Genomic DNA, 26,062 nt, shown 5'->3' with positions numbered 1-26,062 from the left:
GAAGGTCCCTCTAGGTCTGGCCATCCTCTGAGCCTCCTCTCTGGGGCCTCACTGTGGCCACAGGCTGGCAGGAGGCAGGTGTAGACCCTCTTTGCTTCCTTTCCCACAGACCTCTCTCTCTCTCCTCTCACTCCCCAAGCCTGGGGACCCTCCTCGTCTGGCAGGCAATCTCTCTCTTCCACTTGCTTCTCTAGGACTTTCTGTCTATACCTCAATATTCTCCTTCCCTCTGGGCTTTGTCTTTGGGGGAATAAAGGCCACTTCTCTTTTCTGCTCTACCGAGTGCTCCCCACCTGGCAATGAGCAGAGATTGGCTGTCTGCTCTTATCGGGGGAAGGAAAGAGGAAGGAGAAGGCTGTAGAGGGAAAGCGGCCCTGGGTGAAGTCTGTCCCCATTCTGTTCTAATGCTCCTGCTCTACATCTTCACCTCATTGGAGCGTCACGGCAGTTTTCTAGAGGGCAGAGGGCTTTGTGCATGTCCCCTCTCACAGATGAGAAGACCAAGGTTCAGCAAGCCAGGTGACTAGCTCAAGTTCATGTGCTGCCATTTTGAACCCAGCTCCTCCAGGTCTAAGACCCTGTTCTTTCTTCTGTCCACGGTCAAGGCGGGATAAGGAGAAGGGGGACTAATTCCTACCAGGAGGATCCAGGAAGGTGCTGGAGGGAAAGGAAGGACAGTGGCCTGCCTCAGAGGGGAAGTCAGGAGGGGGAGCTGTTATGCACCATTATTGCACCTCCCTCACCCGAGCTCTGTGTGATCCTCAGTGGAGGTGTAGGGGCTCGTGAGGGTTACCCCTGGTGGACAGGTTCCTGATCTCTGGAATTGGGAATTCTGCAGATGCCGACTGCCCATGGCATTATTTTAGGTGGTTCAAACCTGGTGTTCTCCCCTTTCCAATTCTTTCCCAATCCTTCTGTCTTAGACAGCTTGGGCTGCCATAGCAAAATATTATAGGTTGGGTGGCTTAAACAACAGAATTTTTTTTTTCTTTTTTGTTTTTTTGCGGTATGCGGGCCTCTCACTGTTGTGGCCTCTCCCGTTGCGGAGCACAGGCTTAGGACGCACAGGCTCAGCGGCCATAGCTCACGGGCCCAGCTGCTCTGCGACATGTGGGATTTTCCCAGACCAGGGCATGAACCCATGTCCCCTGCATCGGCAGGCGGACTCTCAACCACTGCGCCACCAGGGAAGCCCAAAACAACAGAATTTTTTTCTCACAGTTCTGGAGCCTAGAAGTCTAAGTCCAAGATCAAGGTGACAGTCGGTTGGGTTCCTGGTGAGAGCTCTCTTCCTGGCTTTTAGACAGCCACCTTCTCACTGTGTCCTCACATGGCAGAGCAAGCGAGCGACCTCTTTGGTGCCTCTTCTTACAAGGGCACCAATCCCATCACAGGGGCCCCACCCTCCTGACTGTATAAGGGCCTGTAGCAGACATTTGTATCTGCCTGGTGTTTGAGAACATTGCTTTATTTTTATTGTATTTATGAATGATTACCTTTATGTATGACAACTGATTCTAGTTTTCTATTTATAGAGGCAGTATTGAGTTTTATTTTGAAATACATTTACGTGAATAAGAAAGATGATTCAATGTAAAGAAACATGTTGACTTGGCATGTACAGGTGGTTTGTGGATATGGCAGAAATCGCAGAGGTGGTGTGAAGTGACCAGCATTTGGAAGCTCTGATCTAGTCCAACTCCCATCTCGCAAAGATGGGGAAACTAGGGCTCCAAGGGGCTATGACTTCCCTGAAGTCAAAGGGTAATGACAGGTAGAACCAGAACTTGAACCCAGGGCTCCTGGTTCCAGCTCAGGGTCTTCTGGCTGCCTCCTGGTTTCTGTCCTACAAAAGCCTCTTCCTTTGGTCCCTCCACGTGACATGCTGACCCTCTCTCTCCCCTTGTCTGCAGCACCAGCGAGCCCATGATGACCCAGTAGCCCTGAAGTACACCTTCCACGAGGTGATCACTGCTGTGCCCGATGCATCCTTGAAACTGCGCGCCCTCCAGAACCGCTGCCTGGTCCCCGGCTGGTATGCCACCCACATCGAGCGCTGGCTCAGCGCCTTTCACGCCAACCAGGTAGCTGCCTGTCCCTGACCCTCAGGAGGGCAATCACAGCCCTGGCTCTGGGCGGTTAGCAGAGAGCCTCAAAATCTCTTTTACCAGTTACAGGGCCAGACATGGTGTCATTGGAGAGTTAGATCTTTGGGGTCTTCAAAGGTTTCAGCCTTGTTTATCCTAAGCCCTTGTCCCATCACAACAGGCTCTGTATCCCTAAGGGGACCCAGAAAGCTCTGGGATAGGCCTCTGGGAGTGAGGGAGACAGGCGTGTGTGACGGAGGGAGAGCCTGGTTTCAGAGGTAGATGGGGCCAGATTGCTGAGGATTTTAGGGAAACCCATGGAGGATTTAGGCAGGAGAGTGACATGTGGTCCGGAAAGTTGGAGAGAGGCAGAGAGGGGGTGTCATAGGGATATGAGGGGCAGGCAGGGTTTTGCCGATAGCCTAAACCCTAGGAGAGGATGGCATCGGTCAGAGGAAGCTGGCAGAAAGCAGGGAGTTAGACTGCCCAGGACTGAGGCATGGGGACACCTCCCACCCACAGGTGGAGGAGGAAGCAGTCTACGGAGTGTGGGGTCCCCAATTTATAACCATGGCTGCTGACCCAGAAGACTGGAGGCCTGTTTGCTACTGGAGTGAAAACAGGTTCAGATCACACTCTCCTTTTTCTTTTTTTTCCAGATTCTGGTCTTGGATGGCAAACTGCTGCGAACGGAACCTGCCAAAGTGATGGACACAGTGCAAAAGTTCCTTGGGGTGACGAACACCATTGACTATCACAAAACCTTGGCGTGAGTGTTACCTTGGCCTTTCAACAGGGGGATGTCCTGAGCAGGCACCTGGGCCCAAAAGCCAAAGGCTTGAATGATTAGGAGAGAAACACAGATTAGTCAGCAAGTGTGAGAAAGTACGCATGTCCCTGATGGCAGTTTAGCAGGAAAGTTAATAGACTTGAGTCGTATTAATAAAGATATTGACTCAAGAAAAAGTGTGGTGATGACTGTTCTACTCTGGTCAGTCCTACACCTGGGATGTTCTTTTCACTCTGGGCTGAACATTTTCAGAGTGTTTTACCTAAGTAAGCTAGACCAGCAATGAGCAACTCCAATTCCCACAATCGTTTCTTATCATTAGATTATGACTTCAATACAATTTAAAGAAAATGATACTATAAATATTGTCATTGACTAATCATTCCCATCACTCAAAACCCAGTGCAAGTGCACTGAGAACGCTGTCCCAAGATGGATAAGCACCAGCCTATGTTGAGGGGCTCAGGGCTGGGGAGAGGCTGTCTCCTAGGATATATCACAGACAGGTGACACACTCATCTGAATGAGGGAGTCTCAAGAGAAGGAGAAATAGTCACCTTCCCCAGCTACCTTCTTAGGAAAGCCCTTCAGCAAGAATATTCCCTTCTCCTTACTTTGGAAGTTGAAAACGGAAGGTGGAAAACGGTAGTCAGTCCTTCCCTTTGAGGGTAGAAAGGTGCAGCAGCTGTGGGTATGGCCGTGGCAGTAGAGATGCCTGGGTTAGGATCCTAGACATCTTCTTTAACTGTCGACCTTGGACGTGTGTCTTAGATCCTTCAAGCCTCACTTTGCTTCTCCGTAAGTTTGGGGATAAAGGTAATAATTCCTACCTCCAGAGGGTCACTGTCTTGAATGAAAGCATGTGGGTGGGGCTCTTGGCTCAGTGCCTGGGATGTACTAATCTCAGTAAATGATAGCTACTCTCATCATCATCATCACCACCATTACCATCACATGTGCCTACCCTGGGACCCATTCAAAAATCCCTATCTCCCTCTCCTGCCAAATGTGAACTCTGTTTTCCTTCTGTCCTCATGTCCAAGAACCTTCTAATGGTTCCTTATCTGGGACTGAATTCTGATGCCATTATGCCTCTCCTCCCCATGACAGCATCAGATCTCCTCTCCCAAAAATACCTTTGAAGGTCCAGCATGACTTCAATTCTGAAGGCAGTCTTGCTCTATCATTTCTGAAATTTATTTAAAGAAAAACCAACTTTCCAGTGATGCACATGCTTAAATGCAACTGTAGATACAGCAGTTCTTGATAAAGATTGAATTTATTAAAAAGCAAAAGAACCTCCACTAAACGTTTTTCCCCCTACTGGGTTCTCACCCCTGAGTTGGAGAGTGCTAAGAGGATCCCCAGAATAAGGAAGGATGGGAAGTGTTCATGTTAGGGATTTGCTACAGGAACTGAGCTTGCCCAGTCAGGAGGAGAGAGATCTCAGAGCATGTGGCCTGCCTTCTCCCGGGAAGAGGGGGCAGGTGTGTTTAGTGGAGCCCAGAGCCAAAGCTTGGGCAAACAGATGCCTGAAGTGGGAAGGGGCTGGGCTGGGCTGGGCCAGCTCCCATCCACAGGCTTTCCCCACCTTCACAGGTTTGATCCAAAGAAAGGATTTTGGTGCCAACTGCTAGAAGGAGGAAAAACCAAGTGTCTAGGCAAAAGCAAGGGCCGGAAATACCCAGAGATGGACTTGGATGTAAGTAGCAGACCTGCTGCCTGCGGCTGGGGAATAAATGATGGCGGTCCCTGTACTGGAGGGAGTCTTCTCTTTACCTGACACCCAGTACTCAGTGGCCTTGGCATTTCTTGGGTGGTGTTCTTAACAGGAGGAAATGTGGGCTAGGGGATATGGTGGATCAGAATTGATTTAGTCAGATAAGTATTTCTTCTACAAGGGCTGAATGCTATGGGGATTTGAGAATGAATCAGACCTGTTCTTTGCCTTCAAGGAGCTCCTAGGCTAGGAGGGAAATGAGTCACATGTGGCAATAAGTAGAATACAAGGGAGGAAGTGTTTTGTATAGTTAGGTATGAACAAGTGCTGTGAGACTTCAGAACAAGGACATGCCACTTGAAGTTGGATGGGTAAGAAGGCTTCTCAGATGAGGTGGGGGGGATGGGGGGGTGTCTCTGGAGTTGGGCCTGGAAGGATGGGGTAGTATTTGGGCCTGGAAGGATGGGGTAGTATTTGGACCTATGGCATGGAAGGGTAAGGCATTCTTGTAGGAGAGGATGGCATGTATAAGGTTATAGGGGAAAAGGCACACACTGTGACTCTGGTTACATTTCCTTTTTTTTTCCCATTACCCCTTGGTAATTTTTTAAAAACTGAAGTATAGTTGATTTATAATATTGTGGTAGTTTCAGGTGCACAGCAAAGTGATTCAGTGATATATATATATTTTTTTATCAGATTATTTTCCATTATACATTATTACAAGATACTGAATATTGTTCCCTGTGTTATACAGTAAATTCTTGTTGCTTATCTGTTTTATATATAGCAGTATACCTGTTAATCCCATACTCCTAATTTGTCCCTCCCCTCTCCCTTTCCCCTTTGGTAACCATAAGTTTGTTTTCTGAGTCTGTTTTGTAGATTTATTCTTTAGATTCCACATATAAGTGATATCATATGGTATTTGTCTTTCTCTGTCTGACTTACTTCACTTAGTATGATATTCTCTAGGTCCATCCACATTGCTGCAAATGGCAATATTTCATTCTTTTTTATGGCTGAGTAGTATTTTATAGTGTATATATATATATACACCACATCTTCTTTATCCATTCATCTGTTGATGGACACTTAGGTTGCTTCCACATCTTGACTATTGTAAATAGTGCTGCTATGAAATTGGGGTGCATGTATCTTTTCAAATTAGAGTTTTTGTCTTTTCTGGATATATGCCCAGGAGGAGGATTGTTGGATCATATTGTATAGATCTAGTTTTAGTTTTTTAAGGAACTTCCATACTGTTTTCCATAGTGGTTGCACCAATTTACATTCCCACCAACAGTGTAGGAGGGTTCCTTTTTCTCCACACCCTCTCCAGCATTTATGGTCTGGAGATTTTAAATTTTGGCCATTCTGACCAGTGTGAGGTGGTACTCATTGTAGTTTTAATTTGCATTTCTCTAATAATTAGTGATGTTGAACATATTTTCATGTACCTGTTGGTCATCTGTATGTCCTCTTTGGAGAACTGTCTATTTAGTTCTTCTGCACTACTCCTTTTTTAAAAAAATATTTTATTTTTACTTATTTGGCTGTGCCTGGTCTTAGTTGCAGCATGCGTGATTTTTGTTTGTTTGTTTTTAGTTGTAGCATGTGGGATCTAGTTTCCTGCCCAGGGATCGAACCCGGGGCCTCCTGCACTGGGAGCACAGAGTCTTAGCCACTGGACCACCAGGGAAGTCCCATTCTGCCCTTTTTTTGATTGGATTGTTTGTTTTTTTGATACTGAGTTGTATGAGCTGTTTGTATATTTTGGAAATTATGCCCTGTTGGTCACATCATCTGCAAATATTTTCTCTTTTCGTTTTGTCGATGGTTTTCTTTGCTGTGCAAAAGCTTTTAAGTTTTCCTAGGTTATATTAGGTTTTTTTTGCTTTTATTTCTTTTGCCTTGGGAGACTGACTGAAGAAAACATTGCTATGATTTATGACAGGAATATTTTGCCTTTGTTACTTTTCTGGGAGTTTTATGGTGTCATGTCTTACATTTAGGTCTTTATATCATTTTGAGTTTATTTTTATATGTGGTATGAGGGAGTGTTCTAGTATGTTTCCCTTTTTAAAAAACTTTTATATTGGAGTATAGTTGATTAACAACGTGTTAGTATCAGGTATACAGCAAAGTGATTCAGTTATACATATACATGTATCTATTCTTTCTCAAATTCTTTTCCCATTTAGGTTATTACAGAATATTGAGCATAGTTACCTGTACTATACAGTAGGTCCTTGTTGGTCATCTATTTTAAATATAGTAGTGTGTATATGTCAATCCCAAACTCCCCATTTATCCTCCCCACCCCCTCCACCTTTCCCCTTTGGTAGCTATAAGTTTGTTTTTTAATTCTGTAAGTCTGTTTCTGTTTTGTAAATAAGTTCATTTTTATGATTTTTTTTTTAAAGATTTTGCATGTAAGTGATATGGTATTTGTCTTTCTGACGTACTTCACTTAGTATGAGAATCTCCAGGTCCATCCACGTTGCTGCAAATGGCATTATTTCATTCTTTTTTATGGTGGAGTAATATTCCATTGTGCATATATACCACATCATCTTTATCCAGTCATCTTTTGACGGACACTTAGGTTACTTCTGTGTCTTGGCTATTGTAAATAGTGCTGCAGGGACTTCCCTGGTGGCGCAGTGGTTAAGAATCTGCCTGCCAATGCAGGGGACATGGGTTCAAGCCCTGGTCCGGGCAGATCCCACATGCCGCAGACCAACTAAGCCCATGCGCCACAACTACTGAGCATGTGGCTCTAGAGCCCACGAGCCACAACTACTGAGCCCATGTGTTACAACTACTGAAGCCCACGCACCTAGAGCCCATGCTCCACAACAAGAGAAGCCACTGCAGTGAGAAGCCCATGCACCACAACAAAGAGTAGCCCCTGCTGGCCACAACTAGAGAAAGCCTGTGTGCAGCAACAAAGACCCAACGCAGCCAAAAATAAATTTTTTAAAAAATTAGTGCTGCAGTGAACATTGGGGTGCATGTATCCTTTGAACCATGGTTTTCTCCAGATATATGCCCAGGAGTGGGATTGCTGGGTCTTATGGTAGTTCTATTTTTAGTTTTTTAAGGAACCTCCACAGTGGCTGTACCAATTTACATTCCCACCAGTAGTGTAGGAGGGTTCCCTTTTCTCCACACCCTCTCCAGCATTTGTCATTTGTAGATATTTTAATGATGGCCATTTTGACTGGTGTGAGGGGATATCTCATTGTAGTTTTGATTTACATTTCTCTAATAATTAGTGATGTTGAGCATCTTTTCATGTGCTTTTTAGCCATCTGTATGTCTTCTTTGGAGAAATATCTATTTACGTCTTTTGCCCATTTTTTGATTGGGTTGTTCTTTTGATATTGAGCTGCATGAGTTGTTTGTAAATTTTGGAGATTAATCCCTTGTCAGTCCCATCATTTGCAAATATTTTCTCCCATTCTGTGGGTTATCTTTTCATTCTGTTTATGGTTTCCTTTGCTGTAAAAAGCTTTTGAGTTTAATTAGGTCCCATTTGTTTATTTTTGTTTTTATTTTCATTACCATAGGAGATGGATCCAAAAAGATATTTGCTGCGATTTATGTCAGAGAATCTTCTGCCTGTTTTCCTCTAAGAGTTTTATAGTATCCGGTCTTACATTTAGGTCTTTAATTAATTTTGAGTTTAGTTTCATGTATAGTGTTAAGGAATGTTCTAATTTCATTCTTTTACATGTAGCTGTCCAGTTTTCCCAGCACCACTTGTCGAAGAGACTCTCATTTCTCCATTGTACATTCTTGCCTCCTTTGTCATAGATTGACCATGGGTGTTGGGGTTTATTTCTGGGCTTTCTATCCTGTTCCATTGATCTATATTTCTATATTTGTACCAGTAGCATAATGTTTTGATTACTGTAGCTTTGTAGTATACTCTGAAGTCAGTGAGCTTGATTCCTCCAGCTGTTTTTGTTTTTTTCCTCAAGACTACTTTGACTATTTGGGGTCTTTTGTGTCTCCATGCAAATTTAAAATTTTTTTGTTCTAGTTCTGTGAAAAATGCCATTGGTAGTTTGATAGGGATTACATTGAATCTGTAGATTGTCTTGGGTAGTATAGTCATTTTGATAATATTGATTCTTCCAATCCAAGAACATGGTATCTTTCCATCTGTTTGTGTCGTCTTAGATTTCTTTCATCAGTGACCCATAGTTTTCAGAGTACAGGTCTTTTGCCTCCTTAGGTAGGTTTAGTCCTAGGTATTTTATTCTTTCGTTTTAGTTTTTTAATTTTTATTGGAGTATAGTTGGTTTACAATGTTGTTAGTTTCAGGTGTACAGCAAAGTGAATCAATTATACATATATCCACTCTTTTTTAGATTCTTTTCCCATATAGGACATCACAGAGTATTGAGTATAGCTCCCTGTGCTATACAGCAGGTCCTTATTAGTTATCTATTTTTTATATATAATAGTGTATATATGTCAATCCCAATTTTCCAATTTATCCCTCCCCCCCTTACCCCATGGTAACCATAAGTTTGTAACTCCTTCTGTTTTGTAGATAAGTCCATTTGTACCCTTTTTTTAGATCCACATATAAGTGATATCATATGATATTTGTCTTTCTCTGTCTGACTTACTTCACTCAGTATGACAGTCTCTAGGTCCAACCATGTTGCTGCAGATGGAATTACTTCTTTTTTATGGCTGAGTAATATTCCATTCTATATATGTACCACATCTTCTTTATCCATTCTTCTGTTGATGGACATTTAGATTGCTTCCATGTCCTGGCTATTGTAAATAGTGCTGCAATGAACATTGGGGTGCATGTATCTCTTTAAATTATTGTTTTCTCCAGATACATGCCCAGGAGTGGGATTGCTGGATCATATGTAGCTCTGTAGTTAGTTTTTTAAGGAACCTCCATACTGTTCTCCATAATGGTTGTATCAGTTTACATTTCCACCAACTGTGTAGGAAGGTTCCCCAGCATTTATTGTGTGTGTGTGTGTGTGTGTGTGTGTGTGTATATATATATATATATATATATATATATATATATATATATATATATATATATATATAGGCTGCTGCATTGGGTCTTCGTTGCTGTGTGGGGGCTTTCTCTAGTTGTGGCGACCAGGGGCTACTCTTCATTGTGGTACATGGGCTTTTTATTGTGGGGGGCTTGTCTTGTTGCAGAACGTGGGCTCTAGGCACCCAGGCTTCAGTAGTTGTGGCACATGGGCTCAGTAGTTGTGGCTCACGGGTTCTAGAGCACAGACTCAGTAGTTGTGGTGCATGGGCTTAGTTGGTCCGCAGCATGTGGGATCTGCCCGGACCAGGGCTTGAGCCCATGTCCCCTGCATTGGCAGGCAGATTCTTAACCACTGCACCCCCAGGGAAGCCCCTGTTTGTAGACTTTTTTCCATAATGGTCATTCTGACTGGTGTGAAGTGATACCCCATGGTGGTTTTGATTTGCATTTCTCTAATAATTAGTGACGAGCATCTTTTCATGTGCTTTTTAGCCATCTGTATGTTTTCTTTAGAGAATTGGGTTGTTTTGATATTGAGCCGCATGGGCTGTTTATATATTTTGGAGATTAATCCCTTGTTGGTTGCTTCATTTGCAAATATTTTCTCCCATTCTGAGGGTTGTCTTTTTGTTTTGTTTATGGTTTCATTTGCTGTGCAAAAGCTTTTGAGTTTAATTAGTTCCCATTTGTTTATTTTTGGTTTTATTTTCATTACTGTAGGAGGTGGGTCAAAAAAGATCTTGCCGTGATTTATGTCAGAGAGTGTTCTGCCTATGCTTTCCTCTAAGAGTTTTATAGCATCTGGCCTTACATCTAGGTATTTTATTATTTTTGATGTGATGGTAAATGGGATTGTTTCCTTAATTTCTCTTTCTGATCTTTCATTGTTTGTGTATAGGAATGTAAGAGATTTCCGTGCATTAATTTTGTATCCTGCAACTTTATCGAATTCATTGATGAGGTCTAGTAGTTTTCTGGTAGCATCTTTAGGATTCTCTATGTATAGTATCATGTCATCTGCAAACAGTAACAGTTTTACTTCTTCTTTTCCAATTTGGATTCCTTTTATTTCTTATTTCTCTAATTGCCATGGCTAGGACTTTTAAAAACTATGTTGAATAAAAATGGTGAGAGTGGACATCCTTGTCTTGTTCCTGATCTTAGAGGAAATGCTTTCAGCTTTTCATTGTTGAGAATGATGTTAGCTGTAGGTTTTTCATATATGGACTTTATTATGTTAAGGTAGGTTCCTTCTATGCCCACTTTCTGGAGAGTTTTTAATCATAAATGGGTGTTGCATTTTGTCAAAAGCTTTTTCTGCATCTATTGAGATGATCATATGGTTTTTATTCATCAATTTGTTAATATGGTGTATCACATTGATTGATTTGCAGATATTGAAAAATCCTTGCATCCCTGGGATAAATCCCACTTGATCATGGTGTATGCTCCTTTAAATGTATTGTTGGATTCTGTTTGCTAGTATTTTGTTCAGGATAAAGATCAGAGCAGAAATAAAACAATAGCAAAGATCAATAAAACTAAAAGCTGGTTCCTTGAGAAGATACACAAAATTGATAGACCTTTAGCCAGACTCACCAAGAAAAAAGGGAGGGCTTCCCTGGTGGCGCAGTGGTTAAGAATCCACCTGCCAATGCAGGGGACATGGGTTCGAGCCCTGGTCCGGGAAGATCCCACATGCCGCGGACCAACGAAGCCCATGCACCACAACTACTGAAGCCAGCCCAGGTACCTAGAGCTAGGGCTCCGAAACAAGAGAAGCCCGCGCAGCACAACAAAGAGTAGCCCCGGCTCGCCGCAAATAGAGACAGCCTGCACACAGCAACGAAGACCCAACATAGCCAAAAATAAAAATTAAAATAAGTTTTTTTTTAGAAAGAGAGGGGACTCATATCAGTAAAATTAGAAATGAAAAAGGAGACGTAACAACTGACACCACAGAAATACAAAGGATCATAAGAGACTACAACAACCACCTATATGCCAATAAAATGGACAACCTAGAAAAAATGGACAAATTCTTAGCAAGGTACAATCTTCCAAAACTGAACCAGAAAGAAATAGAAAATATGATCAGACCAATCACAAATACTGAAATTGAAACTGTGATTAAAAATCTTCCAGCAAACAAAAGTCCAGGACCAGATGGCTTCACCGGTGAATTCTACCAGTTAGAGAAGAGTTAACACCTATCCTTCTGAAACGCTTCCAAAAAATTACATAGGAAGGAACACTAACAAACTCATTCTATGAGGCCACCATCACCCTGATACCCAAACCTGACAAAGATACCACAAAAAAAAAGGAAATTGCAGGCCAGTATCATGGGTGAACATAGATGCAAAAATCCTCAACAAAATACTATGTTTCCCTTTTTTTGTTTGCTCCTGGTTTTAATTCTCTCTCTCTTCTTCCTGTCAATCACAAGAATTTTGACCTTGTGTGCTGTATTTTGGTGCTCCTACTATATGAGTTTTCTTTTGAAGGTTGTGATTTTGAAGAAGATTGTGAATAACTAATGGGAGTGTGGGATGATGCCAACAGGCTGGTGGTTTTAAAGAAGAGGGAGGGGGGTCACTCTTGAGTCAGCATATGACCAAGATCTGAACTTTCCTTCCTGTTACAGTCCCGCGCCTTCCTGAAGGACTATTACCGGGACCACAACATTGAGCTTTCCAAGCTGCTGTACAAGATGGGCCAGACACTGCCCACCTGGCTACGGGAGGAGCTCCAGAACACCAGGTAGCCACAGCCACCACAGCCAGACTGAATGTGACGGCAGGGACGTCCCGCCACACGCCGAGCCAGACTGACCTGCAGAGTGGGGAGCTGGGCCTGGGCTGGCCAAGCACTTACAAGCAATACTCTGCTGCAGCCGAGGCAGGGCCACATGCGCCTGGGAGCGTCCAGTGCTGGGTTGCTGGCCTCTAGGACCTCCTTCGCCAGCCGGGGTCCATTCTGCTAGTAGTCTTTCATGGGGAGGCCACTTCCTGTTGGTGGAAGACCACAAGCTGGTAGGAAGGAGTCCACAAGACTCTGTTTCCCGTCCCTGTGTTCTACCCTCTTCATCCCATCACTCCCTGCTCCAGCAGGGTGTCCACTCAGTATTAGCCGCCCTATTTTCCCTGTCCTCCAGACAACGAGGAGAAGAGCCCAGCTGGGGCTTTTGCCAAACCAGGGAGAGAGATTGGACATCTCCCTGATGGTTCAAGCCACGCTCTTCAGAGGGGTCAGCTGGGAACCCGGAGGTGGTCCCTAGGCTGGGTATGAGCGTGTTCAGCTCTAGAGAACGCTGGACCTCCACACCCGTTCTGCTTCATACCTTCCCATCTCACCTTCCCTCTCTAGAGAAAGAATCGCTGGTTCCTACAGTACCCACCCAGTCCAAAGGCCTCCTTGAGGGCCCTGGGGCACTGCCATGCATTTGGACCCAGAGACCCAGGCCTCAACCCTACCCCGGTTCTTCCCCCTGGGATATGACAGGTGTGGTGTTTCCTGTGGTAAAGGACTGAGGCGGTCATAGAGTCGGCCGTATACATGTCCCAGTGTACATATGTTGTCCCTAAGCCCACCTGGCCTTGACCTCTGGCAGATGCGGGGCAGAATTGATGAGACCGCCATCCCTGCTGCGCGCCAGCTGCCTGTGGCCAAGGGTTTCTAGAGAGCCCCTTAACCTCCCAAATACTAAGCTAAAGTATTTTATTTTTTTTTTCTTGGTGCCAGAGTTTATACCCTGGGTGCTGGGGTCGCACTGTGTTACATATATATATATAACATGTATATATATATATATATATTATATTTTTTTTGGTTGGGTTTGTTTTTAATTCAGTCGTACAAAATGGTGGCAAGCCCCAGTCCCAAAAGGCGTCATATCTCAGTGCTAGAGAATGGGATGGAATGGCGGGGGGTGGGGTGGGGGGCGTGTTCATGTGTGGAGGCCTCAAGGACACAGTATGGAAGTGCCCTGGGAGAGGTCAAGTGCCATGGCTGCCCCGGGGCTGCCCCAGGTGAACAGGTGGCGAGATGCATAAAGAAGACCTACTCTTTCCAGGAAATCTGGCTTCATGAAGCGCGGGTGACCCTGGGGCACTTTTGGCCAGAGGAAACAGCCAGGCTGGGGTAGGAGACCCCGAGGCTTAAAGGCTGGCCTGTTCCCCTTCCCCTCACATGGTGCTAGGTTGGGAGCTGCCCTGGGAGCCACAGAACTGTCTCCAGGCCCCCTGCCGACAAGGGGATCTCTGGGCTATTTTCTGGTTGGGGCCTGCTCCTACCACCCCCTCCTGTCCCCATCTTTTAACAATGTGAAGTGACTAAGGCTGGGGTGCCTTTCCCCAGCCCCGCCCACTGCCAGTTCAGCTTTGAACTGACACCTGGGAAATCCTTTCTGGAGAGCCTTGTCTTGTTCAGAAGACTCTAGCATGTTGGGGCTGAAAGGTCCTTCAACGGGTATGGACACAGGTCCAGAAATGGGAGGTGGCCTCTAGGGTTGATGTCACAGAACTGATTGGGAGCAGGGCCAAGAATTGAACTCGAGGCTCCCAATTCCGAGCCCAGTGCTCTTCTTCCAATGCCACACTGCCTCTGAGCCCATCCTTGGGACCCGACTCTGTGCCAGGTTGCTGTCCCTCCTTTAGTCATGCCCTTGGTCATTCCAGGATATGGGGACAAACCACTCCTTCCCAGCCAGGGTGCCTTTGAGCCTTCTCAGTTCCAGATCTGCATTTGCATCCCTGTCGTGCTCTCCCCACCTCAAAAGGTCCTTTCCCAGCCTGGGAGCCTGGGTCTTAGTTCCCAGGGTCTCCACTGGGATGGAGAAGTGGCATGTCCTACGGGGCCAGCTGCATATGGCTCTACTGTCTCCTGAGTGAAGCGTTTCCGTCATGCTTCTCATTGGGGCCTTAGAACCTGGGAACCCTGGTTGCTGCTAACCCTGCAGGGGATGAGTAGCGGAGTGTCTGAGGACAGGGTCGCATGTCTGCGTGTACGCTTGTGAAGACTTACCTGCACCAGGAACCAGACTCCCAGAGCGGGCAGAAACTTACATAGTGCACAACCTGGGCCTCACTTCCCATCTGTCAGCGTGGGGCTCTGCTCCATGACCCGTGAGGACATCACAGCTCCCACTGTCTGAGATCTTCCCTCTGGGCCTGGACACCTGGGCAGGCTGCCCGGAGCCTGTCCTCGTGGGGCGGGCAGGTCCACTCCCCTCGTCCTCTGGCCTGAGGAAGAAACAGGCAGGTTTGAGGCCCTGTGGTAGCAGAGGAAATGCTGGAGACTCTTGTCCAGACCCTTCTGGGAGGCTGGGGACTTGACCTGTCCCATGTTCTAAGTCTGTCTTGTCACTGCTACTTTTTCCATTCCCACTAACGAATCTCTCTCGAGAACCCACTTCCAGGACGGGTAGGTACTGGGGAGGGGAGAGAAGTCCCTCTAGGTTCTCTCAGCTGCTGAGCACACAGATCCCCACCACGAGAGGAGAACACCAGGGTCAGTGGGTACAGTATCCTCAGCCTCTTCCATGTTTACTAAGTCACTGGCCAAAAACAAGAAACAAAACTCTACCATCCCTTCTGCCATCTCCTCCACACACCTGTGCCTCAAGCTCGGTGCAGGTGGGATGTGCAGCTGCCTCCATCACTCGGGGCTCTAGAGGTGCCCACAGTGCGGGCATCTTGCGCCTGGAGAAAGGAGTCTGAGGTTTAAAGACTGGTCTCTTTCAAGCCCCTAAGTAGGAGCAGCCAGTGCCTGTGGGGCCCAGCTGAGGGAGCAGCGGTCTGTTCCCAGTAGAAGAATACTGCTAGGTTGACTCACAGAGGTTGCTGGTCCCAACATCGAGCTGTCCGCACAGGCTTAGTAGGAGAAAGGGCAAGTAATAAGTAAATGTTGCACCAAATATTTTACAGTGCACTCCAGCTGCACACCGTTCAGACTAAAGATTAATGTTCTGCCACATTTTAATCTTTCCTTCTGTACAAGCATATTCTTTCTGAACTAGTTTAAAAGTTGCAAATATAAGGAGACTCCACCCCAAATGCTTCAGTCTGCATCTCCTAAGAGTTAGGACATGCTCCTACAATTGGCCCAGTATCACACCCAGTATCACAACAGTAATTTCCCAGCAACATCTGCTAATCAATCCATATTCACAGTTCTCCCAAATAACTTATACCTGGTTTTGGAATCGGGAACTAGTTAGGGTCCACATGTTGCATCTTGGAACTGTGTTTTCTAAAATCCCTTTCAAGTCAGTAAACTTTCCCTTCAGAAGCTCACTCTGGTTGTTTGAATGACATTATTTCGGAGGCTTAGCAGGCTGCTGTCTTACAGAAGTCCCACATGCTGGATTTGTCTGTTTCTTCATGGTGGCATAGAACAAGTTCCTCTAACCCCTGCATTGGCAAGGGTAATTTAAGCTATGGGGATTGGTACCTTTTGTGCTGACTTGAAAACTTCAGTCCATCCTAAGATGCCCCTCTGCTGTCACCTGTACCAAGTGCCAGATCAGCAGAGGGGCCGGCCAGAGCTGGAGAGGGCGGCCAGAGCTGGAGAGGGCGAGGGAGGAAGCAGCACAGCCGCGCCTGGGAGGGTCTAGAAAGAAGAGGCTGCACCACGTAGTGTGGGCCTGTTGGGAATGAGACATCCCGGACTCAGAAGATCCTGTGCTGCCCCCTTTGCTCCTGGTGATGGAGCACAGGGCACCAAAGAGCATCTCTCTTTCTCTCTGTTTTGTGGTCTCTGGGTTTTCATTTCCTGGAGGCCCATGGTCTGTGTGCACTGGAGCAGAGCCAGCCCCTGGGATGCACCAAAGAAGGGCTCTGCGGGGGCGCTGCCCCCACCCAAGCTGCGGTTGCAGAGAAGAGCACTGGGCTGGAGGCAGGAGATGTGAAATTTTGTCCCAATTGAGTACACTGAGTAGCTACGTGACAGTTTTGCTCCCAGGGACACAATTTCCCCATCTAGAATGAGCAGATGGGCCTACAGCATGGATTTTCAGACGTCAAAGAAGGAAGCAGGTCTGCTCTAGTTGAAGTGAGGATGGAGGTCCCAGGCGCCCTCACCGCTGCCCGCGAGGCACTGCTGGGTCCCTAGGCTGCTCGCCCAGGGCTGCCTGCCCCCAGAGTCTTCCCCTCGCCAGCTCAGACAGCCCGAGACATTTTTTAGTTCCCACAAGGGAGAGGCATGGGCTTTGTGTGGGGTCAATGTCAAGGGCCTATGGGGAGACTCTGGCTGTGTTTTATCCCAATAAGTTCACCCCTCCCTCTCTCCTTCCTCTCTGTGGCCCTTGAGGAGAATGAGGGTAGAGAGGGTCTTCTATGACTGTGCTAGCTTTTATTATCAGCAAGAGGGCTCCTTTTGTAATTTGTGCATGAAATTCATGTCATTTCCTGGGGAGAGGAGAGGGCTGACTGGAGAGCGTGCGGGGCACATTAGGGGAGCAGGCAGAGGTTTCCTTCCCTTGTGGGAGTGGGGAGAGGAGAAGAGAGGGGGGCACTATCCTGCTCACCTGGTCAGGGCTCTCAAACCAGCCGTTTTGGGTTGTGTTAAAAGTGGGAACCTTCCCTCCATTAATGTACAATCTTGAACTAACTGCTAATAAAGTGGGGTTCTGTTTGTACACATTGGTCATGTCTGTCCGTCTGTCTGACGTTTTTGCAAGGCCCACAGGGGAGGGTGGAGAGAAGGAGGTTCACATGCACGTCCAGTCTGGCCACCCCCGTACACACAAGGTGACTTTGTCAAATCAAAGATCAATTCAATGGATTGTAAACTGAAGCTTTTCTAGATAGCAGAGGCCTGTCCCAGGACAGCCAGGTGGAGTGTCTCAGGTGACACAGGGCCCTCAGCCACGCTAGATGGTTGAGAAGTGCTGGGAATGGAACACTGCACTGAGAAGAGCCTCAGTCTAGAATTAGTTCTGCTATCAGTGTGTGATGATGTGACCGGGCCAAGTCACTCTTAATGCTTTGATCCTTGGTTTCCCTCATCTCTTAGGGGTGTGGAAGGAGTTGGACTCAGTGGCTACTCTGGAGAACTTGCTTATAATGCAGATTCTTCGGCTGTGTCCCCAGAGATTCCTCTCTGGCAGATGTGGGGTGCGGCCCGAGCACCTGCATTTTAACAACCTCTCCAGCACTCTGGGAAACCCTGGCTCAGATAGCACGCTTCTATGGGTTCTGATTAATTCAGAGTCCCGTTGTCTGAGGAATGAAAACTTTGGGTAAAAACAAATCACTTTCCAGCCCTCCCAGCCTGGTTGAGCTTGAGATTTGTGGGGGAGGGGCAGAAGCAGGGAGCAGAGAGGTAGGAGCCTCTGTGGAACTTTATGAAATGCACATTCCCAGGCTCCCCCAGTCCCGTCCACTCAGTCAGAACCTCTGGCAGAGAGACCCAGAAATGTGGCTATTAAACAAACTCCCTGCCGCACAGGAAAGTGGGGGCACGCTGAATCAGGCCACGAAGGATGAGCCAGAGAAGCTCCACAGAATTGTGGATGGCTGCCCTGGGGCATGCTGGGAGCTCATCAAAACACCAACCCCAATGGTACAAGGGTGGCACTTGCAGACACCTGTTTGGGGATTGTCAGCTGGGAGCTTGATATGGGTCGTGGGGCAACAAGAACATGGGTGGAGGCTGCATTAATGGGAGCAGTGGATCTGCGTGATACAGGTGGGATTCAGTACTGGGTAGGTGGTCAGGCTACATCAGAGATTTTTGAATTTTAAAACAGCCTTTTGTTTTTTAAAGAGAAACTTAATTGAAAACCAGGTAGAGGCAGGAAGGGTGTTTCTGGTTGGATTTGGGGTGAGTATCTGGACTGTCATCAGTTCAACTCCCCTCTGTCACCATACTCTCTTGGAACCCTAGGAATCCTTGAAACACATTGTGAAAGCCCAGCCCAGGTGCTCTCAGAGGTCCAAGAGTCCTGCAATTCTAACAGGTTGAGTAAACAAAGACACATCGAACCCTCCTCATCCCCTAAGTGAGGAGACCACTCAGGGGACATGGTGCCCCAGGAGCAGTGCTGGATCCTGGAAGTACGCATTTCCCTCAGAGAAGCCCTGGACCAGGTGCACAGGGCAGTGTGTTCCATAATAGCAAAGCCCTAGAAACAACTTAGATGCCCATCTAGAGAGGATCAGCTAAATAGCCACTCATGTGGCCACATGCTGAAACATGATGTTGGAGGAGAGAATAATCAGCTCAGTCTCCAGGTCCCACCAGGAAATATCTTTGAGACTGACTTAAGTGTGACCATTTGTGAAAAGAGAATGCCACACAACTAAGTACACATACATACTCTGCTGGCTCATACTGCTTATGCTATTCTGCATTATTTTTCCTGGCAATGTAGCTAGCTAGCTCTCTCTCATGCCAAACTGATAACTGGTTAGTTCTGGAAGAGGGGGCAGGGAAAGGGGAGAAGATTTCAAAGGGGACTTCAGCTTTGGCTGAAATATTTTACTAAAAACAATGAAAATGCATGTGTCACTTGTGGAATGAAAAAGTCTTAAAAGTAATTAGAAATGGGTGAAGCACAAAGGGGGTCCAGGCAGCTGAACTGTTGTGGGATGTTCCCATGAAAGCAACCCTGCTGTTCCCCCAGCCCATAGGCACGCAAAGTGCAGGGCCTGAGGAGGCCCTGGCTGTTGGGGGGAAGTTCTTGCCTTGCTGCAGGTATCCTGAGCACTTGTCAAGCCCCTGAGCTGAGGGTTCCGACTCACTGTGTGACTATAGGTGACTCTCAGCTCCCACATGCTCACAAATGGGGGTGTTAGAGTGAACACCAGTGCTGGGACAAAGCGACATTGCTTGCCTGAGAAGGACACAGCCTAACACCTGTGAAATTCCCGACAAACACATCAACATGAATCTACCCAAGGAGAAACAGTGGCACATCCACATTGAGGGACATTATGCAAAATAACTGGCCTGAACCCTAAAATTGTCAGGGTCATGGAAGATAAAGAAAGGCAGAGAAATGGTTCAAGATTAAAGGATACTGAAGAGACCTGGCAATCAAATGTCATTTATGATCCTGGAGGGATCCTAGACCAGGAAAGAGTTACCTATAAAGAACACCATATTGACAACCGGCAAAATGTGAATATGGACTTTGTACATTGGATAATAGTATTTTATCAATGTTAAATTACGTGATTTTGATTACTGTTCTGTTAGAGTATGCCATTGCTCTTAAGTCGTACATGCTGAAATATTGATGGGTAAAAGGGAAAAATAAAGCTGACGTTTAACTGATGCTCTTTTTTCCAATGTGTCAGACTTATCTGGTGCAGTTCACAACATGTCCACCAGGGGGCACTGTCATCCCAGTCTCTGATGGGCTAGAGTCGGCGTGAGCCTCCCCGGGAATGACTGGGCTGGTAGTTAATGGTGGTGAGGTGATGATATCACAAAGAATTCAATGACATGAATAATAAAAACTATTACTCTGTCGGGAAGCCCTTCTGCTTGTCAAGTGCTGTCTCTCTTCATCCTTGCCACAACTCTGATGTAGGGATCGTCATCATTCCCATTATGTAGATGAGGAGTCTGAGATTCAGAGAGGTTACGTGATCTGCCAGGGTCACAGAGCTGTGAGTCCTTGGTCTGTGAGACTCCACCGCCTTAAGCCCCTTGAGTAGTCCTGCCTCCTGTCATGAGGCAAAGTGGGGAGAACTCACTGAGCCTGACCCTGTCCCTCTCCAGGCTGGACATTTAAATGTATGTATGTATGTATATGTGTGTGTGTGTATATATATATATATATATATATATATATATATATATCCACGAAGACAAAACAAACACAACACTGCCTACAGTGAGATCTAAGTCTACCTCCAAACAGCTCACCTCACCCCTGACCCTCACCTCTAACCCACCCCACTGACCCTCACCTCTTCAGGGGAAACCACTACCACCAGTTTCTGTGGATCTTTCCAGAAGTTTTTTTTTTTTTTTACAAATATGAGTAGCTAAGTACACATACATCCTCTGCTAGCTTGTACTGCTCATGCTATTCTGCACTTCACTTCTTCACTGGTACTGGGGACTGGGTAGAGGGGTATTTGCTGCTTTGTGTAGTAACAGATGGAGGTTCTCCTCTGCTAGAGGTACCTGGGGAGGCTCCACTCTGTCAAACCTTTAGGTAGGGAGGGAGGGATAGGCTGGAGCTTAAATTCTCTAGCCTTTGCCCCATTCTAGGGTGTTGTCCCTCATGAAGGGAGGAGGCTGCATAGCATAGTTGTCGAAATATGCACAGATAGGCAGACCTGATGTCAAATAGGTTCATATTGGTTATGTGATCTTGAGCAAGTACCTCATGTCTCTGAGGCTGTCTTCTCATTGGTGAAATGGGAATAGTAATGGGTGGCAGGTGCCAGAGCTACTGTGAAGAGTAAGTTGTGCCTTACTTTTCCAGTGCCTGGAAAGCCCTCGCCTGAACCTGCTTCATGCTGAGTGCTCAGTAAAGCCTGATCCAGTTCTTGTCATCAGACTCATGCAGCTCCCATGCCTCAGCCTGGGGGTGGCACTTCCACCTTTGTCCTGAGACTGATGAAGATGGATGGGGCTGAAGGGCCAAGAGGCACACCCAAACTGGAAACTCATCACATATGATTGTTCTTTCTGGGACCCTTGAAATCAAATTGGTTAGCTGATCTAGGACACTGAGAATAACCCCTCAAAATATACATACAACTACCAACTTCACAGAAATACAAAGGATTATAAAAGACCACTATGAACTGCATGTCAACAAATAGGATAACAGATGAAATGGGCAAATTCCTAGAAATACCCAAGCTAACAAAAGTGACTCAAGAAGAAATAGAAAATCTGAATAGACCTACAAGTCAGGAGATTGAATCACTAATCAAAAAACTCCCAGCAAAGAAAAGCCTAGGGGGTTTCCCTGGTGGCACAGTGGTTGAGAGTCCGCCTGCCAATGCAGGGGACACGGGTTCATGCCCCGGTCCGGGAAGATCCCACATGCCGCGGAGCGGCTAGGCCTGTGAGCCACGGCCGCTGAGCCTGTGCTCCACAACGGGACAGGCCACAACAGTGAGAGGCCCGCGTGCCGCAAAAAAAAAAAAAAAAAAAAAAAAAAAAAAAAAAAAAAACCTAGGATCAAATGGCCTTGCTGATGAATTTAACCATGTATTCAAAGGGGAATTAACACCAATCCTTCTCAAACTCTTCCCAGAAAAACTGAAGTGGTGGGAACACTTCCTAACTCATTCTGTAAGTCTAGCATTACCCTGATACTGAACTAGACACAGACTCTACAAGAAAAAACTACAACATCCCTTATCAAAACAGATGCAAAAAATTCTCAACAAAATAATAATAAAGAAAACTCAGCAGCTAACTAGAAGGATTATATGCCAGTAACAAGTGGGATTTATCTCAGGAATGCAAAGGTGGTTCAATATAAAAATCAAGGTAATATACCACATTAATAGAATGAAGGTGGGAAAACCACATGATCATCTCAACTGATGCAGAGAAAGCATTTGGCAAAATCCAACACCCTTTCATGATAAAAACACTCAAACTAGGAATGGAATGGAACTTTCTCAACACAGACCATATATGAGAAACACAGCTTGCATCATTCTCGATGGTTAAAAAATAGAAAACTTTTCCCCTTGGATCGGGCAAAGACAAGACTGACTGCTTTTTTCCTCCTTCTATTTAAGATCAGGAATTTCTATTTGGTGTACTGGAATTTCTAGCCAGAGCAATTAGGCAAGAAAAAGAAATAAAAGACACCTAAACTGGAAAGGAAGTAAAACTATCTTTACTTGGAAATGATGTCATCTTATATCTATGACACCCTAAAGAATCTACACACAAACACCCTTAGAACTAATCAGTTCAGTAAAGTTGCAGACAACAAAATCAACACACAGAAATCAATTTTACTTCTGTACACTATCAATAACCCAAAGGAAATTAAAAAGACAATTCCATTTATAATACTATCAAAAAATGAAATACGTCAAGTAGGAAATCATCCACACACAAATATGATATCAAAACCAGCAACCATCAGAAGAGAAGAGTAAAAATGAGAGAAATGGGAATTGCATTTGAAATTAAGAGACCAGCAACTTAAAACAATCTTGTATATATATAGACTGTTATATCAAAACCTCATGGGAACTGCAAACTAAAAAACTACAACAGATACACACACAAAAAAAGAAAAAGCAACCCAAACACGACACTAAAGAGACTCATCAAACCAAAAGAGTGCAGAACAAAAGAGGAAGGGAAGAAAAAAGACCTAAAAAAATAAATCCAAAACAAGAAAATGGCAATAGGAACATACATATCGATAATTACCTTAAATGAAAATGGATTAAATGTTCCAACCAAAAGACATAGACTAGCTGAATGGGTACAAAAACAAGACCTGTATATATGCTGTCTACAAGAGACCCACTTCAGGCCTAGGGACACATACATACTAAAAGTGAGGGAAAGGAAAAAGATATTACATGCAAGTGTAAATCAAAAGAAAGCTGAAGTAGCAGTACGTAGACAAAATAGACTTTAAAATAAAAACTCTTAAAAGAGACAAAGAAGGACACAATATAATGATCAAGGGTTCAGTCCAAGAAGAAGATATAACAATTGTAAATATATATGCAACCACCATAGGAGAACCTCAGTATATAAGGCAAATGCTAACAGCCGTAAAAGGGGAAATCAACAGTAACACAATAATATTGGGGGACTTTAACAGCCCACTAACACCAATGGACAGATCATCCAGACAGAAAATCAATAAGGAAACACAAGCTTTAAATGACATATTAGACCAGTTGGACTTAATAGGCCATTCCATCCAAAAGCAACAGAATACACTTTCTTCTCAAGTGCACATGGAAGATTCTCCAGGGTAGATCACATCATGGGCCACAAATCAAGCCTCAGTAAATTTAATAAAAATTGAAATCATATCAGGCATCTTTTCTAACCACAGAGCTATGAGATTAGATATCAACTACGGGGGAAAAAATTGTAAAAAGCACAAACACGTGGAGGCTAACAATATGCTTCTAAACAACCAATGAATCACTGAAGAAATCAAAGAGGAAGTCAAAAAATACCTAGAGACAAATGACAATGAAAACATGATGATCCAAAGCCTATGGTATACAGCAAAAGCAGTTCTAAGAGGGAAGTTTATAGCAATACAATTTTACCTCAGGAAACAAGAAAAATCTCAAATAAACAACCTAAACTTACACCTAAAGCAGCCAGAGAAAGAAGAACAAATAAAACCCAAAGTTAGTACAAAGAAAGAAATCATAAAGATCAGAGCAGAAATAAATTAAATAGAGATGAAGAAAATGGTAGAAAAGATCAATGAAACTAAAATCTGGTTCTTTGAAAAGATAATAAAAATTGATAACCCTTTAGCCAGACTATCAGGAAGAAAAATGGAGAGGGCTCAAATCAATATAATTAGAAATGAAAAAGAAGTTACAATGGACACCGCAGAAATATACAGATCATAAGATATTACTACAGGATGGTTCAAGATGGCTGAGTAGAAGGATGTGTGCTCACTCCCTCTTGCGAGAGCACTGCAATAACAACTAACTGCTGAACAGTCATCGACAGGAAGATACTGGAACTCACCAAAAAAGATACCCCAAATCCAAAGACAAAGGAGAAGCCCCAATGAGATGGTAGGAGGGGCACAATGACAATAAAATCAAATCCCATAACTGCTGGGTGGGTGACTCACAAACTGGAGAACACTTATACCACACAAGTCCACCCAATGGAGTGAAGGTTCTGAGGCCCACGTCAGGCTTCCCAACCTGGGGGTCTGGCAATGGCAGGAGGAAGTCCTAGAGAATCAGACTTTGAAGGCTAGCAGGATTTGATTGTAGGACTTCGACAGGACTGGGGAAAGCAGAGACTCCACTCTTAGAGGGCACACACATAGTAGTGCGCACATTGGGACCCAGGGGAAGGAGCAGTGACCCCATAGGAGACTGAACCAGACCTAACTGCTAGTGTTGGAGGGTCTCCTGCAGAGGTGGGGGGTGGCTCACCATGAGGACAAGGACACTGGCAGCAGAAATTCTGGGAAATACTCCTTGGTGTGAGCCCTCCCAGAGTCCGCCATTGGGCCCACCAAAGAGCTGCATAGGTTCCAGTGTTGGGTCGCCTCAGGCCAAACAACCAACAGGGAGGGAACCCAGCCCCACCCATCAGCAGACAAGCAGATTAAAGTTTTACTGAGCTCTGCCCATGAGAGCAACAACCAGCTCTACCCACCACCAGCCCCTCCCATCAAGAAACTTGCACAAGCCTCTTAGATAGCCTCATCCACCAGAGGGCAGACAGTAGAAGCAAGAACTGCAATCCTGCAGCCTATGGAACAAAAACCACATTCACAGAAAGATAGACGAGATGAAAAGTCAGAGGGCTATGTACCAGATGAAGGAACAAGATAAAACCCCAGAAAAACAACTAAATGAAGTGGAGATAGGCAACCTTCCAGAAAAAGAATTCAGAATAATGATAGTGAAGATGATCCAGGACCTTGGAAAAAGAATGGAGGCAAAGATCGAGAAGATGCCAGAAATGTTTAACAAAGACCTAAAAGAATTAAAGAACAAAAAAAACAGAGATGAAAAATACAATAACTGGAAGGAAAAATACACTAGAAAGAATCAATAGCAGAATAACTGAGGCAGAAGAACAGATAAGTGACCTGGAAGACAGAAAAGCGGAATTCACTGCCGCAGAACAGAATAAAGATAAAAGAATGAAAAGAAATGAAGACAGCCTAAGAGACCTCTGGGACAACATTAAACACAACAACATTCACATTACAGGGGTCCCAGAAGGAGGAGAGAGAGAGAAAGGACTCCCAAAAATATTTGAAGAGATTATAGTCGAAAACTTCCCTAACATGGGAAAAGAAATAGCCACCCAAGTCCAGGAAGCACAGAGAGTCCCAGACAGGATAAACCCAAGGAGAAACATGCCGAGACACTAGTAATCAAATGGACAAAAATTAAAGACAAAGAAAAATTATTGAAAGCAACAAGGAAAAAATGAGAAATAACATAAAAGGGAACTCCAATAAGGTTAACAGCTGATTTCTCAGCAGAAACTCTACAAGCCAGAAGGGAGTGGCATGATATATTTAAAGTGATGAAAGGGAAGACCCTACAACCAAGATTAATCTACCCAGCAAGGATCTCATTCAGATGTGACGGAGAAATCAAAAGATTTACAGACAAGCAAAAGTTAAGAGAATTCAGCACCACCAAACCAGCTCTACAACAAATGCTAAAGGAACTTCTCTAAGTGGGAAACACAAGAGAAGAAAAGGACCTACAAAAACAAACCCATAACAA

The 26,062-nt window shown here is 45.0% G+C and overlaps 1 protein-coding gene across 3 annotated transcripts in view; it reads left to right on the top strand.

Moving 5' to 3' along the window:
- NDST1 (N-deacetylase and N-sulfotransferase 1) overlaps positions 1–13,481 on the top strand; it is a 71,302-nt gene extending 57,821 nt beyond the window's left edge. Inside the window, exons 12-15 of one of the 3 annotated variants that reach the window (XM_059061500.2) lie at positions 1,914–2,084; positions 2,747–2,856; positions 4,477–4,579; positions 12,292–13,481. In XM_059061500.2, coding sequence (XP_058917483.1) covers positions 1,914–2,084; positions 2,747–2,856; positions 4,477–4,579; positions 12,292–12,411 — 504 coding nt within the window. In that variant the 3' untranslated portion in view covers positions 12,412–13,481. The remainder of the gene's footprint in view (positions 1–1,913; positions 2,085–2,746; positions 2,857–4,476; positions 4,580–12,291) is intronic. The other 2 variants (XM_059061501.2, XM_059061502.2) reach the window with 2 other exon arrangements.
- Positions 13,482–26,062: the final 12,581 nt, after the last annotated feature.

Source organism: Kogia breviceps, chromosome 4 (genome assembly GCF_026419965.1).
Source record: "Kogia breviceps isolate mKogBre1 chromosome 4, mKogBre1 haplotype 1, whole genome shotgun sequence".
NCBI classification, from domain to species: domain Eukaryota; kingdom Metazoa; phylum Chordata; class Mammalia; order Artiodactyla; family Physeteridae; genus Kogia; species Kogia breviceps.
Note: the sequence above shows the minus strand (reverse complement) of the source record. Positions and strands in the feature narration are given on the sequence as shown.